The sequence below is a fragment of the Saimiri boliviensis genome, chromosome 3 (assembly GCF_048565385.1).
Source record: "Saimiri boliviensis isolate mSaiBol1 chromosome 3, mSaiBol1.pri, whole genome shotgun sequence".
Classification (NCBI taxonomy): Eukaryota; Metazoa; Chordata; class Mammalia; order Primates; family Cebidae; genus Saimiri; species Saimiri boliviensis.
Genome location: NC_133451.1, coordinates 49,086,835 through 49,104,733, shown reverse-complemented (window position 1 = coordinate 49,104,733; position 17,899 = coordinate 49,086,835). Strand labels below are relative to the sequence as shown.

At 43.0% G+C, this 17,899-nt stretch overlaps 1 protein-coding gene across 3 annotated transcripts in view; it reads left to right on the top strand.

Moving 5' to 3' along the window:
* LNX1 (ligand of numb-protein X 1) overlaps positions 1 to 17,899 on the top strand; it is a 190,468-nt gene that overhangs the window by 156,187 nt on the left and 16,382 nt on the right. For all 3 annotated transcript variants that reach the window (XM_003933620.4, XM_010344158.3, XM_003933619.4), the window contains one exon: positions 16,152 to 16,286. In XM_003933620.4, the coding sequence (XP_003933669.1) occupies positions 16,152 to 16,286 (135 nt within the window). The remainder of the gene's footprint in view (positions 1 to 16,151; positions 16,287 to 17,899) is intronic.

The window sequence follows — 17,899 nt, the reverse complement described above, 5'->3', positions numbered from 1 at the left end:
GTGAAAGGTCAGTCTTACATAGCAGCAGGCAGAAGGGAACGAGGGTCAAGGAAAAGGGGAAACCCTTAACAAAACCATCAGATCTCGTGAGACTTACTCACTCCCACGAGAACAGTATGGGGGAAAGCACCCCCATGATTCAGTTATCTCCTGCTGGGTCCCTCCCACAACTTGTGGGAATGATAGGAGTTGGGTGGGGACACAGGCAAACCAAATCGGCCTATTAGGGAAATAGTAAATAATACCTGGAGCCTGGGATGTGTCTTTTAAAAGGCAGCCATGGACGAGACAAGAGACAGGTCATGTGAAATATTGAGAGCCATGCTAAGGACCTCAGACTTTATCCCAAAGCCATGGGGGCATCCTTGGAAGGGTTTAGGAAAGGAAATGGCATGATCTTCTAGAAGGATCTCTTTAAGGCCGCGGAGAGCTGAAAGGAGAAGGGCAAAGTCCAGAGGCCTTACCTTAAGAAGCATTCTCAACTATCCAGCAAGTCTATGTCAGCTTCCGCTTAGTGACTGAGGTCTTCATACTTGGAGAATAGGCAGTAAGTCAGCAGCAGTAACTGACCGAGCCCTGCACCAAATTCCACACAGGGTGATTCAAAAGACTGCTTGCCCTCAATGACTTGAGCATCTAAACACGGAAATTTGCCTGCACCTGAGATCTGGTTATGTGATTCTTCCAGGTGCTGACAACTCTATTCACTGTCCTGTGCAGTAGTTTATCCCTCTTCTTGAAAGGCGACCAAGTGTTGGATGATTTTACTGTCATTGTAGACCTGGGCAGCCTGAGGCAGAGGGTGCACGTGGACTTCTCCTTCTCGCTCTGCCCACCAGGGCAGAAAGCACACGTGATACCTCAGCTCCTGAGCTGTAGCCTTTGGTGGTGTCCCAGTTCTGAGGTGGCACCCGGCCCCCATGGATGCTCATCTGCCCAAGAGGGCCCGAGCTCATGCCCCGCAGAGCAGGTAGGAAACAAAACCAGAGTTAGAAGAGGCATTTTCTGGCCAAGCTCAGTGGCTTATGCCTGTAATCACAGCACTTTGGGAGGACGAGGCGGGTGGATCATGAGGTCAGTAGTTCAAGACCAGCCTGGCCAACATGGTGAAACCCCATCTCTACTAAAGATACAAAATTAGCCAGGTGTGTTGGCAGGCACCTGTAATTCCAGCTACTTGGGAGGCTGAGGCAGGAGAATTGCTTGAACTGGGAAGGTGGAGGTTGCAGTGAGCCGAGATTGCGCCATTGCACTCCAGCCTGGGGACAGAGCAAGACTTCATCTCAAAAAAAAAAAAAAAAAAAAAAAACGCATTTTCTTTCTGAGTTGTGTGCCATCTATTCCCAAGTTCATGTGGCTGCCCCACCTTCTCTAACCACACTTGCACCTCCAGATGCCTGCTTCGTATCTTCCTGTGGATATGGCAGAGGCATCTCAAACTTCTCATCCAAAACCGAACCCTTGGCTCCTCTTCACTCCACCCCTTGCCCACCCAACCTGCTCTCCCTAGGTCATTCCCCATCTGTAAAAGTGGCACCGCTCTTTACCCAGTGACTTGAGCCAAAAAGAACCTTGACTGACCTCACCGTCCCTCCCCCGACCCATTTTGGCCCAGTCTGGGTGATGGTCAGAGCCTCTTTGCTGGCCTCCTGCCTTCCACACCTGATCACCTCCCTCCTGCTCTCCACACAGCAGAGAGAATGAGCTCTACCAGGGCCCTGCAGTCAGGATGCCACTCTCTTCCTCTCAGCCCTCTGAGGCTTCCCGAGACATCCTTACCATGACCTGCCATCACCTGGCCTGTTCTCTCTCCAACCTCATTTGTTACAGAAGAGAATGTCTAGTATTCTTCCCCGCGTTTAACCATGTGCCACATTGCCTTCTTGTTGCTCTGAAGAGCATTTCTGTCTCAGGGCTGACATTCTTGCTGTTCCTCTGCCTGGAAGAATCTTCTAAGTATCTGTTTGCCACATTGCCATAATTCATTCAGGCCCCCCTCAGCTGTCACCTCCTCAGAGAGCTCTTCACTCCCAGTCCTACTTAGAATTGCGTCCACTTCTGCACATACATGCTTTATCCTGTAATAACACTTCAATTCCTACCAACCAATATAACCTGCCAGATAGTACGGTCAAGTGTCCTTAGCCAGGCACAGTGGCTCATAATCAGTACAGTGAAGAGTTATATCCTCAGCCAGGCACAGTGGCCTGTAATCACAGCACTTTGGGAGGCCAAGGTGGGTGGATCACTTGAGATCAGGAGTTTGAGACCAGCCTGGCCAAACATGGTGAAATCCCATCTCTACTAAAAGTACAAAATTAGCCAGGGGTGATGGTGCATGCCTGTAAGCCCAGCTACTTGGGAGACTTGAGACAGAAGAATTGCTTGAAACAGGGAGACAAAGATTGCAGTGAACCAATATCATGCCATTGTACTCCAGCCTGGGCAAAAAAAGTGAAACTCAGTCTCAAAAAGGAAAAAAAAAAAGAAAAAAAAGGTATCCTCAGCGCTTAAAGCAATGCCTGGCAGTAGCAGGCACTTGATAAATATTTGCCAAATGAGTAAGTGGAGTCAAATTATGAACATCTTTGTGTATCTAAAATATATTTTATGCATTAACTTTATCTCCTAGGGACTGGTTATCAAACTATTTACCAAAGAAGCACCAAATCTGCTTTCACGTATCATATCTGCTCTTTGTCCCCCTGAATTTGTTCCGTAATTATTGGCTGAGCAACTTCTTTGTGCCAAGAGGTGTGTGGTACCACAGTAAACTAGGCTGGCACAGCTCCTGGCCTCATAGAGCTTGGAATGTCTTCCTGCCTTTGATCTCAAAACAACCAAGTCAGTATTAGGCAGTGGCATTAGCCAGCCAATGAATGAGAAGAGAAAATAGACCATGTTTATGAAAACATTTACACATGGAAAAGGGTGAGTCCGTTATATTTCTTTATGAAGAAACTGCATTCTTAGCACGATTTTTTTTCCCTCACTTTGAAAACTAGCCCTTTAGGTGACCAGCAGTATTTTTTCATGTTACCCTTGTTAACTCCCTCTGGAAGTTAATCAGTGCAGCTCGCATTTTGGAGATAATGTTTGCCAACTATGCTTCACAATAGGCAAAAGAAAAACTCTTACTTATTATGTCATTTGGAAAAGTTTTGACTACATATGGCATTCTGCTTCTGTAGATTAATAACAGGAGCAAAAATCATTTTTTCCCTAAGAAAGTTAATTTATGAAACAAAATCTTGCCTAACACTGGGACTTCCTAAAAGATTCTTTTGCTTACTAAACAAAGCCAACATGCTTTATAAGCAGGAAAACCCTTTTTAAAAAAAAAAAAATGGGAGCAAAGCTAGTTGAAAAAGAAATGGAAAACACGGAATGCTGGAAAAACCCAGCTAAGCAATCGCATGTTGTTTCTGAAGAGTGGATTTTATTTATGTGATATTTGTAACACACACCAGGCTGAGGGGTTTAAACTAAGTACCCTTCAAAGGTTGAGACTCAAATTTCTAACCAATCCTTGGCTATGTTGCCTTTGTATGTCTACTCCATGAATCACATCTGCCCTACAAAGAAATTCCCAGGCAACATGTTTTTTTGGTCATGTTCTCTCCCACAGTACCCCACATTCAGCTTTTTTCTGCGTTATTTCAGGGAAGAGTTATTACAGAGAAGCCACAACTGTTTTATATTTGACCAGCTTTACATATGTTCAGCTCTAACCTCGGCTTACTCAGCAGAAGCCGGGGTTTGCCAGGCCCTTTTAAGAAGAAAGTCCTTATGGAGACGGAAGCCTCAAATACGGTGCCAATGACTTTTGTAGCGACTAAGTACAATCTTATTTTTTTCCATTATCAATTTCTCAAATGTTCTGGGCATCATGACTGGAATAACTGTATGAAAGAGACAGCTTTTTGGAACTGTCTGATGTCACAGCTAAGATAACAGAACAAAGAAATAATGGACCAAAGATTCAAATTTGAATGTCCCTCTTAAGCCTTTTTTCCTTAGGCTATTCCAGACTTGATGCAGAAACTGAAAACACTCAAAGCCATTTGTAGAGATGATGATAGTCGGGGTTTTCATCAATACTGGCATATGTGTAATTGTTTTTTCCTTATGTGAATCAATATTTAAATGAGAATTTCATCAAAGAACATTTGACAACAGGCTCTTCAAACTTCTTTTTAAATGAGTTAAGACCTTCAGACAGACCCACAAAGCAAATAATGAACTACTCGCATTACCCAAATGTATTTTAAGTACATAATTCCAGCTCATAAATTCTGCTGTATACCTGCAAAAAAGGTAGAACTTTTGTGGTACTATAAATATTCAAGTCCCCTGGAGGCAGTAAGAATCACCAGTGAAATAAAACCTGATAGATCTATTTTTTTAATAGATAAGTGCACCTAATCTGGAATTCTCTACTTAAATTGTCCCTGGTTTTGTGGTAGATTTAATGCACGTAGACTTCATTATACATAGATTCTTTTTTAATCTCCTTGAGCTGAATTCTCTAAGTCCAAATGATTTTTATATAGGGCTATACATTTTATGCATTCTTGATAAAGTGTACGACTTGGTCAGCTGCAGCTTTTCAACTTAGAATTTCATGAGTGGACGTTGTGTGCAGCTATGCACTGCAAATATCAGGCAGTCTTGAAACTTCACTACCCTTCCTCTAACCCAAATATCTTCCCCAATACATATTTTTGTAGAACATAATCATGAGAGTAACTTCTAGATACTTTAAAAGAAATGGTGTCTGAGGCAAGGATGTTGAGTCATTTTACTGACTCAGCTACCAGCAGATTCAGCGAATCAAGAACTAAATCCTTGTCTTGACTTCGTCACTGACATCTTTATGACCCCATATAAGTCACCATCTGTATTATCATTAATGTCTTTGCATCTAAAGATATCTGCTTCTGGGAACATAAGGGTGAATATGGAGCTCTATAGTCTACTGGGAAAAATAAACCATATTGCTGCCCTAATTCTCCTTTTCTGCCCTGACCAACCAAATCTCAAGATCCTGTTTACTATGTTTCTTCAAACTCTCCTTAATTTCTTCTCTCCTTGGCCAGACCGGTTGCTTTTAGCTCATTGAGGGAGCTAGCACCTCTCCAGCAGAAGATACTCATAAGCTTTTCAACATACCAGGCACTGTGCGGGGGGTCCGAAGTTTCAATGGCAAACAAATCAACGCAGATGAGATTTGCTCTGACCAAACTCATTGTATACAAAATATCAACTCAGAGTACACCATTCATTCATTCTAGAGTTAGGTTTCTGGAGCCTCCAACTTGTTGCTCAGTGGGAGGGATTTTTTCCCCTGGAAGTTCTTTTGATCACCAGAACGAGGGGAACGGGCAGGATTCTGTTTTCCTACCTTGTTGTGAAATATATTGAGACTTCGACAGGAATGACTGATGACTTTGATATTTTTCTAGCATGTCATTTGGTTATCTGATGCTTCTCGTTGTCTGTATTGTCGTGTAAGGTCTGTGTGCCACCATGTGGTCTCAGGGGTAGGCTGCTCTGCTATCATTTGTTCTATAGTGTAGTCCTGAATACCTCCTTGTCACCTTTCAATTAATCCATAGGTAAAGACAGGAATCTACTGAGTTTTTGGATTCATAGAGCACAGAGACAATCCCCTAGGCTTGTACAAATGGCGAAATGGAAACGCCACTAATGAGGTTCTGAGTGCAGTTGGTTCATCAACAAAAAGACCCTACTCTGTACTGGGCAGACCAGGACTCGTCTTCTGGGCCCTATTCTGCATGTACACACACACAACTTTATTACAGGGAGTCCAGAACTTACCATGTTTTTGAGATGACTTGAAAACAAATTAAATGTTGAAAAAAACTAGGAATAATTGACCTGGAGAGGGAAATAGCTAAGACAGGACAATAAAATTGATCTTCAGATAGGGTTGTCGCAGGGAGATTGATGTGGGGTTGCCCTACTGGGCATAACTAGACCCATGGGCAGGCAATAGGATGGCAAATTTAAAGTTCAGCCTAAGGACAAACATTGTGATTAGTGCTGTCTAAAAATGGCCTGTGCTGCCTTGGGACACAATGAGCCCCCTGTCATTGTGGGTATTGAAGCATGAGCTGCGTGACAACATGGAAGGAATGTGTAGGGAAACAGGATTATTTTATAGGCCATAGAGAAAATGTTGGATGAGATGACGTCTCACATCTCTCGTGTGTCTGTGACTTTCTCATTTTCTGGAACCAGTGCCTTCACAATTTCCCAGGGCTTTGTGAGCACAAGATGGATTCACTGAGAATGATCCTTGAACAGTTGCTGGAAGGGATTCTAAAATGGGGCAACCACAGACGGTGTAGAAAGAGCCATTTGCACAAGTATATGATGAAAATCATTTAAAGCCAAACTGTCTCATTCTGAGATACTTGGAAAAGAAACCAGTGAGGAATGCAGGATGATTTTTTTCTAAAGAGGTGATTATTCAAATACCATGTTAATGTAAAATATGTTGATGATGAAACCCTGGAAGATGAGCTCTATAAGCAGCTTATATAGTTATCAGTAGCGTTACAGCTCTCACCTATCTTCGTAACAAGGGGCCTGTGCCATCAGGCATGAGTCTCCTGTGGACCAAGGCTAGGCTATAATGGGAGCTATGTACATGGTCTGCCTATGCTGAACAACACAGTCCTGATGCCTAGCAGTCAGTTTGGAGTCTCCTTCCAAGAGTATGTATGGAATAATACCCTGCGGCATTGTGGGGAGAGGGTGGCAACTCTTTATTTTTATTTTTCTGAGAGAGTTTCACTCTTGTTGCCCAGGCTGGAGTGCAATGGTGTAACCTTGGCTCATTGCAACCTCCGCCTCCCGGGTTCAAGCGATTCTCCTGTCTCAGCCTCCCAAGTAGCTGGGATTATAGGCATGAGCCGCCACACCTGCCTAAGTTTGTATTTTTAGTAGAGATGGGGTTTCTCCATGTTGATCAGGCTGGATTCAAACGCCCGACCTCCGGTGATCCACCCACATTGGCCTCCCAAAGTGCAGGGATTACAGGCGTGAGCCACGGTGCCCAGCCAACTCTTAACTTTCTTAACTCGAAACTTTATAAAACTAATACAAGAAACACAATAATAAATGAACCCAGTGAATTTTATACAGTTTATAATACATTTTACTTAAGCATATACCTATATGTCAAAAAGGCAGCAAATGTTATGCATTTGGCTTGACTCTAATCGTTCTCTGCCAATGAGCAGGTGAAGCCTTTGGCTGGATGAGAGCAGCTACTTGACCAACTCGTGCTCTCCCTGTAGGTATCGCCGGCCCTCATAGTCACTGTGTGGACTCACGCAACGCCCAGTCAGTAGAAAGATGCCCTGTGCTCCAGTGTACAGCTCTGCAAAATGCTGCTCCTTGGTGGTGGCGTGTTTGACTCCCATCTCTCTGCTCTGTGAAGTTCTTGGTCTGTGTTTTGCCCGGATGGTACGGGCAGTTTTCATGAGCCATAGTGGATTTTGGAGGGGGAAGAATTGCAGGCTAAACACAAAGGAAGATGCTTGCTTGGCCAGAGGTCACAGTACAACGCTCCCAGACTCCTTCCAGCTATGAGAGACAGGCTTTGTTATTTAAAGATGGGTAGATATAAATGAGGCTGCTGGACTATGTTTTTCTTTGTTTAGCCACTGTATGCGTTCATGCAATTCCAGGACAGTAGAAAGATGCCCTGTGCTGGCTGGGGTTGGTGGCGCACTCCTGTAATCCCAGCACTTTTTGGGAAGCCAAGGTGGGTGGATCGCCTGAGGTCAGGGGTTTGAGACCAGCCTGGCCAATACGGTGAAACCCTGTCTCTACTAAAAATGCAAAAATTAGCCAGATGTGGTGGCGCATGCCTGGAGTCTCAGCTACTTGGGAGGCTGAAGCAGAAGAATCACTTGAACCTGGGAGATGGAAGTCGCAGTGAGCTGAGATCATGCCATTACACTCCAGCCTGGGTGACAGAGCAAGACTCTGTCTCAAAAAAAAGGAAAGAAAGAAAGATGCCCTATGCTCCAGTGTATAGCTCTGCAAAATACTTAGTTCTATCATATAAATATGATTGGCTGTTTTGAGTCAAATCTCAAAAGAACAGAGAAAAGCAGTCATTCAACAAAACAACAGATAGCAAGTCTTTCTATACAAATGCTATTCAGTTTTAATTCTCTCTTTTTCTCTGAATACTAGATGGTCCTACCTCTGGAGACCCTTCAGTGTAGTCCCTATTTCTCTTGAATGGCACTCCCACCTTGACTGTCCCTGAAGTAGGAAACATTCCAGGAGAACCATGTTCTCAAGGTTCCCGGTATGGTGTCTGGCCCAGGGCAGGCATAGATCAGCCTTAGGGACAGAGTGTTTGTCAGGAGGCTGCCAAAAAGCAAACATCCACAGGGGACAATGTGGATGGCATCAGAACTCCTTCCCCTTAACCTGTAGAAAAGAGAGAGGGATGCCGGGCACTGTGGCATGCCTGTAGTCCCAGCTACTCAGGAGGCTGAGGCAGGAGGGTCATTTGAGTCCAGGAGCTCTGGGCTGTCGGGTGCTCTGCCAATCAAGTGTCTTCACTAAGTTTGGCATCAATATGGTGCCCTCCCAGGAGCAGGGGACCGCCAAGTTTCCTAAAGAGGGCTGAACCGGCCTAGGGCAGAAAAGAAAGAGGGAGTCTAGTGCTTGGGCTCTTGGGAGAGAAAGGATAATATGATCCAGCAGCCAAGCTATGCAGGTTGTAACCAGTGTGTCCAGAATTTGCCTAGACCACAGTCTAGGATGCCTGAGGGAGAGGAAACTTAAAGCCATGTCTTCTAATGAAGGTAGCCACAATTGTTAAACCATCCTTTTGCCCAAATTGCAACATCCTAAGAGATGCAAGAAAGAAGCCATCTGACCTCTTTCTTGCAGTAAGCTATTCCTTGCTTGCTGGAATGACAGGTCTACTGTGTCCACTTTCTTGGCACGTATCATGTGGGTGTGAAATAAACAAGTGTCTGCCATTTTGTCATTCATCCTTCTGTGTCTCCCCCATGTTCCCCCTCCTCACACTCACACCACCTTCATGCCGGTGGAAAGAAAGATTCTCTGCAGCTAGGGGCTATTTTTCTACACTGAATCCAGCTGCTGCTGATAGGAGTTAAAGCCAGGACAAGCGTATTAGCGCATTTCTACCTTAAATCTTCAAACACTACAAAAGTGCATCAAACAAAGTCTTCCTGGGAGCAATTTACAAGGTGGCTGGTAAGAGCCACAGATCTAGTCTTGCAAAGAATTTCTCTCCAAGTAAATTGATACCAGAGTTATTTATTGTTGTGATATTCCTGCCAACAGCTTAATACCAAAGCCAGCATTTGAAAATCCAGTGAGAAATTTGTGCTCGAAAATGTGAATTAAATCGTTCTTCCGGGCTTCTTCTTGGCAATTTGGATTTTGCCTGGCAAGTTGATTCGATATGTAAGTCTAAAATTTTCTCAATTCTTATGAGGTGCTTAGATCATATGGCTGCTCCTCATCCAAAATGAACGCGATGCAATTTGCAGGCCTACGGACATGCTGCTGCGATCCTTGAAAACATTGGAATTTCCCCTAAGAGAGCAAATTCGAGCTCAGTAATTGGGGTTTTGACCTGAATGTTCACCACTTCTTATCTTTTAGTAATTTCTGCTTTAGAGAGTTCCCAAAGATAATCTTATTTAGAAGAAGGGAGGCTTATAGTACAAAGAAGGACACAGCTATTACAAAATACTCTTCCAAGAAATGGGTTTAGTTGGCGAACTGCATCGTGCTTTCTTCACGATTGTTTCCTGGGCTTGTTTTTGTTCTGTTCAGACACAGGCTTTATATGTGATGAGAACACCAGGGAATTCAGGAGAGACAGGAGAACAAAGGCAGGATACGTTAGCCTTGGCTGGGGAGATCAGAAGTGTTGGCCGGGCTTTGTGTGAAGGGCATGGGCAGAGGACTCTTAACTTCTTTTTTACGTTCTTTTCAGTAGGATTTTCTAGTGTTTGTGAAATGAATCAACTTACCTGGTCAATCGTCCATTGGGATGTTACAATGGACATTCTTACTGTGCCCTAACAGTTGTCTCTGAAAGTTCATTTAATTCACAGCCACCCAAATCATGACCCCCTAAGTTTCAGAAGAGCCCCGAGAAGTGTTATCATAAGAATGCAAAGTCATGAAGATTTGGACTGTTATCATAAGAACGCAAAGTCATGAAGATTCAGACAACCGTAAGGGATTTGGTTTCATTGGTGGGTGGTTTTTATTTAAGTTTGTTTTGTTTTGCTTCGTTTTTGTTTTTGCTGCTTTTCTGAGACAGAGTCTTGCTCTGTCACTCACGCTGGAGTGCAGTGGCACGATCTCAGCTCACTGCAACCTCTACCCCTGGGTTCAAGCAATTTTCCTGCTGCAGCCTCCAAAGTACCTGGGATTACAGGTGCCTGCCATCATGCCCAACTGATTTTTGTATTTTTATTTTATTCATTTTTTAATTATACTTTAAGTTTTGGGATACGTGTGTAGAACATGCAGGTTTGTTACATAGGTATACACGTGCCGTGGTGGTTTGCCGCATTCATCACTCCATCATCTACATTAGGTATTTCTCCTAATGCTGTCTCTTTCCTAGCCCTCCACCCCCTTGCTATCCATCCCCTAGACCCTTATCACCTGACAGCCCCGGCATGTGATGTTTCCCTCTCTGTCCATGTGTTCTCATTATTCAACACCCACTTATGAGTGAGAACATGTGGTGTTTGGTTTTCAGTTCTTGTGTTTGCTGAGAATGCTGGTTTCCAATGTCATCCATGTCCCTGCAAAGAACATGAGCTCATCCTTTTTTATGGCTGCGTAGTATTTCATGGTATATATATGCCACCTTTTCTTTATCCAGTCTATCATTGATGGGCATTTGGATTGGTTCCAAGACTTTGCTATTGTGAACAGTGCCACAATGAACATACATGTGCTTGTGTCTTTATAATAGAATTATTTATAATTCTTTGAGTATATACCAGGAATGGGATTGCTGGGTCAAATGGAATTTCTAGTTCTAGATCCCTGAGGAATCGCCACACTGTCTTCCACAATGGTTGAACTAATTTATACTCCCACCAACAGTGTAAAAGCGTTTCTGTTTCTCCACATCCTCTCCAGCATCTGCTGTCTTTTTTTTTAATGATTGCCATTCTAACTGGCGTGAGATGGTATCTCCATGTGGTTTTGATTTGGATTTCTCTAATGACCAGTGATGATGAGCTTTTTTTTCATCTGTTTGTTGGCTGCATAAATGTCTTCTTTTGAGAAGTATCTGTTCATATCCTTGGCCCACTTTCTGATGGAGTTCTTTTTTTTTTTTTCTTGTAAATTTGTTTAAGTTGTTTGTAGATTTTGAATAGTAGCGCTTTGTCAGATGAATAGATTGCAAACATTTACTCCCATTCTGTAGGTTGCCTGTTCATTCTGATGAGATAGAGAGATAGATAGATACAGAAATATAGATATAGATACTTTTTTTTTTCTGTGTAGAAGTTCTTTAGTTTAATTAGATCCCACTTGTCAATTTTTGTTTCTGTTGCCATTGCTTTTGGTGTTTTAGTCATAAAGCCCTTGCCCATGCCTGTGTCCTGAATGGTATTGCCTAGGTTTTCTCCTAGGGTTTTTATGGTTTTAGGTCTTACATTTAAATCTTTAATCCATCTTGAGTTAATTTTTGTATAAGGTGTAAGAAAAGGATCTAGTTTCAGCTTTCTGCATGTGGCTGGCTAGTCTGTTTTCCCACACCATTTATTAAATAGGGAATCCTTTTCCCCATTGCTTGTCTTTGTCTGGTTTGTCAAAGATCAGATGGTTGTAGATGTGTGGCATTATTTCTGAGGCCTCTATTCTGTTCCATTGGTCTGTATCTCTGTTTTGGTACCAGTGCCATGCTGTTTTAATTACTGTAGCCTTGTAGTATAGTTTGAAGTCAGGTAGCGTGATGCCTCCAGCTTTGTTTTTTTTGCTTAGGATTGTCTTGGCTATGTGGGCTCTTTTTTGTTCCATATGAAATTTAAGGAGTTTTTTTCCAATTCTGTGAAGAAAGTCAATGGTAGCTTGATGGGGACAGCATTGAATCTATAAATTGCTTTGAGCAGTATGGCCATTCTCACGATATTGAGTCTTCGTAACCACGAGCATGGAACGTTTTTCCAACTGTTTGTGTTCTCTCGAGCAGTGGTTTGTAGTTCTCTTTGAAGAGATCATTCACATCCCTTGTTTGTTATATTCCTAGGTAGTTTATTCTCTTTGTAGCAATTGTGAGTGGGAGTTCACTCATGATTTGTTCTCTGTTTGTCTATTATTGGTGTATAGAAATGCTTGTGATTTTTGCACATTTGATTTTTTGTATCCTGAGACTTTGCTGAAGTTGCTTATCAGCTTAAGGAGATTTTGGGCTGAGATGATGGAGTCTTCTGATTATACAGTCATGTCTAATTAGAGATGCAAATAGAGACAGTTTGACTTCCTCTCTTCCTATTTGAATACCCTTTATTTCTTTCTTGCCTGATCACCCTGGCCAGAACTTCCAATACTGTGTCGAATAGGAGTGGTGAGAGAGGGCACCCTTGTCTTGTGCTGGCTTTCAAATATCATACTGAATACGCAACCAGTTTTTGCGTATTCAGTATGATATTGGCTGTGGGTTTGTCATAAATAGCTCTTATTACTTTGAGATACGTTCCCTTAATACCTAGTTTATGGAGAGTTTTTAGCATAAATGCTGTTGAATTTTGTGTAAGGCCTTCTCTGCATCTTTTAAGATAATCGTGGTCTTGGTCTTTGGTTCTGTTTCTGTGATGGATTACTTTTATTGATTTGTGTAGTTGAGTAAGCCTTGAATCCCAAGGATGATTTTTGGATTTTTAGTATAGAAAGCGTTTCCCCATGTTGGCCAGGCTGGTCGTGGACTCCTGACCTCGAGTGAGCCACCTGCCTCGGCCTCCCAACATGGTTGCTTGAGATTTTTAAAACGAGGTCCTGGTTTCTGAGAGGGAAAGTGAGTTGTGTGCTCTGGGAAAGAAGATGCAGAAAAGGCAGTGTCTTCGTCCATTTGGGCTCCTATAGCAAAATACACTAAACTAAATGGCTTATAAATGACAGAAATTTATTTTTCGCAGTTCTGGAGGTTGAGAAGTCAAAGATCAAGACACCAGCAGGTTTGGTGTATGGGGACAGCTACTTTCTCACCCATGGCACTGTCTCACTTTGCCCTTACATGGTAGAGGGGCAAACAAGCTCCCTCCAGCCCCTTTCATAAGGGCACTAATCCCCTTAGGGGGGACCTGCCTTCATGACCTAATCACCTCCCAAAGGTCCTACCTCCAGATGCCACCATGTTTTGGGTTAGGATTTTAACATGTGAATTTGGGGAAAACATGTTCAGACTATAGCAGGCAGGAAGCAAGTATCTCCACCCCCATTGTCTGAGTCAATGGAAAAGAGAATGGAATTTCAGTGCCCTCACTTCATAATCTGACTTTCCCCCCAAACCCGATAACCATCCCTGTGTAGGAAGAAGGCTGGCAGGTCACTGCCCCTGCTCTGCCGTGGTGCTGAGTGGGCAAGGGATGGGATGAAGACACGAGCCGCCAAACCTTCTCTCTCTTCCATCTCCCTTGTCCCTGAACCGGGTTTGTCTTGGGAGCCTTTCCAATCAAGTCTTCCATGCCTCGTTCATTTTCAACTTTTGCTAAAATGATATAAAGGTCAGCTGGCTATTTCAGCCTAGGCCACCAGAGAGCCCTGTTTATGTGAGTTTAAGATTTAGGTCTAAGATTTAGACTGAACGACCTGCAGCTCTGAAATCTCAATGGTCAGCAATTCTGGAATAATGACCTATACTATCAGACACATGTGAAACTAATCTGTGGCAGAAAGACGGTTTGTAAGTGTATCATTGTATTAGTCTGTTCTCATGCTGCTAATAAATAATAAAGACATACCAGAGAGCGGGTAATTTATCAAGGAAAGAGGTTTAATGAATTCAGTTTTACATGGCTGCGGAAGCCTCACGATCATGGTGAAAGATGAAGGAAGAGCAAAGGTATGTCTTACCTGGTGGCAGGTAAGAGAGCTTGTGCAGGGGAACTCCCATTTATAAAACCATCAGATCTTGTGAGACTTACTATCACGAGAACAGCATGGGAAAGACCGGCTCCCATGAATCAATTACCTCACACCATATCCCTCTGTCCACACACGGGAATTATCGGAGCTACAATTCAAGGTGAGGTTTGGCTGGGGACACATACAAACCGTATCAGTCATGTGGAGTGGACCTTGCCAATAAGCCCTGTATTTGCTGTTCTGAATGCCTGTCTAAATATCAACGCACCTAGCAGAGAGAACTGGCAGGCAGAATAAGTGGTAGTCACATAAAAAATAAAGAATCAAGGCAAAGGACTCTTGCAGTTTTAAAAATATTTTATATTTTATTAGCTTTAGGGATACAAGTGGTGTTTGGTGACATGGATGCATGGCATAGTGGTGAAGTCTGAGATTTTAGTGTACCTGTCACCTGAGTTGTGTACATTGAACCCAATAGGCAGTTTTTCATCCCTCAACCCACTCACCCTCCCTGCCCCTCTTCTGAATCCCCAAAGCCCACTACCTCACTCTGTGTGCCTTTGCATACCCAAATGTTAGCTCCCACTTACAAGTGAAAACATGCGGTATTTGGTTTTGCATTCCTGTGTTACTTTGCTTGGCATTAACGGCCTCCAGTTCCATCCAAGTTGCTGCAAAAGACATTATTTCATTCTTTTTTGTGGCTGAGTAATATTCCATGGTATACACATGCATACCACATTTTCTTTATCTACCCATCAGTTGATGGGCACTTAAGTTGATTCCATGTCTTTGTGATCACGAATTGAAGGTAAAGGATCTTGATTAGGCTGTATTAATGTGTGAGGTCATCCCCATATTTCTAAAGTGCTAAACCTTTTCTGTGCCCAAATATTTGCAAGTGTCAGGCTCAGGATTTCTCTTCCTGCAGTGGCAGGTTACCGTCATTAACTCTATCTCTTTTTCTTTTCTTTTTCTTTTCTTTTTTTTTTTTTTTTTTTGAGGCAGAGTTTCGCTCTTGTTACCCAGGCTGGAATGCAATGGCACGATCTCGGCTCACCGCAACCTCCGCCTCCCAGGTTCAGGCAATTCTCCTGCCTCAGCCTCCTGAGTAGTTGGGATCACAGGCACGCACCACCATGCCCAGCTAATTTTTTGTATTTTTAGTAGAGACGGGGTTTCACCTTGTTGACCAGGATGGTCTCGATCTCTTGACCTCGTGATCCACCCGCCTCGTCCTCCCAAAGTGCTGGGATTACAGGCTTGAGCCACCGCACCTGGCCATCTCTTTTTCTTTACGTGTACCATTGATCTTAGACCTTTGCCTTGGGCTGCTACTTTACATTGTGCACCTAATTCTATTCAGGAGACTTTAGGACATGGCTTGTATGTGATAGAACCATTAATTAAAAATGAATTAGCAGCTGGGTGTGGTGGCTCACGCCTGTAATCCCAGCACTTTGGGAAGGCTGAGGTGGGTGGATCATGAGGTCAGAAGTTCAAGACCAGCCTAGCCAAGATGGTGAAAGCCCATCTCTACTAAAAATCCAAAAATTAGCCGAGTGAGGTGGCAGGCACCTGTAATCCTAGCTACTCGGGAGGCTGAGGAAGGAAAATCACTTGAACCCGGGATGGAGGGGGTGGAGGTTGCAGTGGGCCAATCCAGCCTGGGCAACAGAGTGAGACTCTCTCTCAAAAAAAAAAAAAAAAAAAAAAAAAAAAAGAATCTAATGATGCCTTTTCAAAGATTGGAAGGAACCAAACCTTTCCTAGGTTTTCCCTTGGAGCAACATTCACTACCTGATTTAAGGATAAAGGAGAGAACTCTCATGCTCTTGACAAAGTACAAGATGAGTATTAACAAAAAAATCCCGACAAACTCGAAACCATGTTTTTCCGTAAAAAAATGGTGTAACCAAAATGGCGTCTTTGTAAGCTCCTGGTGCTGCATGCAGTGGATGGAGGCTGACAGTGGGTAATGCCTGTGTCTTCTTGCCCAGGCCAGTGAGAGGCGTGTCCACCTCGTCCTGTCCCGCCGGGTTCGGCAGCGGAGACCTGACATCTTTCAGGAAGTCGGCTGGAACGCCAGTGGCAACCGGTCCCCAGGGCCAGGGGAGAGGAGCAACACTCCCAAGGTGAGGCCCCGGGGCAGGTCTCCTGCTCCTGCAAGGAGCTATTTCTTGGGAAGGCTGCCTGCTTTAATATTTCTAAGGGTCGCCTCTGGACTTTTTCACGTAAACACTTTGACTTGTGAAACTACAAGCCCAAAGTCCCGTATTTAAGACTTGAAGAGATAACAGGTGTCTCCCATCCAAGCAGGAGGGAGGAAGGTCCAGGAAAGTTTTGAAACCTGATCATGCAGACCTGATACAGGGACCCGACTTCTAGTCTAACCCAAATAAATGGCATGTTTTTATCAAGAGTTACCTTGTTTAAGGACTGTATTCTATTCACCTTGAAGTGAAGCAAGCAGTTTGCTTGGTTTTTGGCTTTTGAATGTTTCAGTCTGACTAGAAATTAAAATAATGATTTCCCCATTATTTTTAGTTTTAGTTTGTGTTTGCCAAAGGGCCCAGGAAGATAATTTAAACACTTCGAGCTCATGTAACATTAGGGAGTGGTGGGGATTGGGGTAAACCAGAGAGCATATGTTACACGGCATTCACATCCAGAAAACTCTAAAACACTGTGGATCTGTGGGTAGAATTCATTATTCAGGCCAACAGTTTGCAACTTCTCTTTAAATGAAGTGACTCAGCCCAGTTTGTACGCCTCTCTGTGGCCTCTATTAGAGGCCATGCCGTAACCTCTTCATTTGGATGTGTGTTTAGCAGCACAAACCTTGTTTAGTTAAGAGTCCTATAGCTTTGGCTTGGCATCCTGTTGTGATGCTAATGAGCTTCTTTCAGTCATCTCTCCTGAGTTCTGGTTTAATCGCATCACTTGTAACTAAAAAAAATTCTTAAAAGTAGCTCATTCTTCTTGCAACAGAGAATAGGGAACGCCATGTGGTTGGAATAGCTTACAAATTTAGTTTTTGAGTAACATATACAGAAACAATATTCAAATGTTTTATTCTGGAACATCTCTGCTTTATACTGTGTTAATTACATTGCCGACATGGTTATACACCCCTCCCGGTTCTCCAGCCAGCCAAACCTCATAAATCCATAAATTCCATGTTGATTTACAATAAGGAGTCTAGACACTCCAAATATGTCCTACTAAAACATTTTATGAATAAGGACTCCCTGATGTCCTTTTGCTGGTAAATACCTCATGTTTAAATTTAACAGATAGTCTTTATTAGTGAAAAACTAGTTTATTAGCTTAATTAACTAATTGAAGTTTTTATCCAATTAACTGATTTTAGTTGAATTAGCTAGAATATGTCATATTCTAAGTCATCGAATTGTGGAGAAGGTGGCCTCCCTCTGCACTGTGGTTTTATCATTCCTTCCACCTCTTCATTAGAAAGAGCTGGGAGGATCCGATCACATTTCTGCTGCAGCCCTCTGTGGTGAGGTGTAATTCCGCGGAAGGTACAAACTGACTTAGTGGGAATTGTAATTGTTTCCATTTTAACTTACGTTCTATCTGCCTTCTGAAATAGCCTCACGAAAAGGTAATAGATTTAAAATAAAATGAAGACATATATGGCTGTTTGATGACTGCAGTTTTTATATTCTTACTAAAATTTTGTTAGGTTTAGGAAACCAGGAAGCTTTGTAAAAATAAGAGCTTAAAC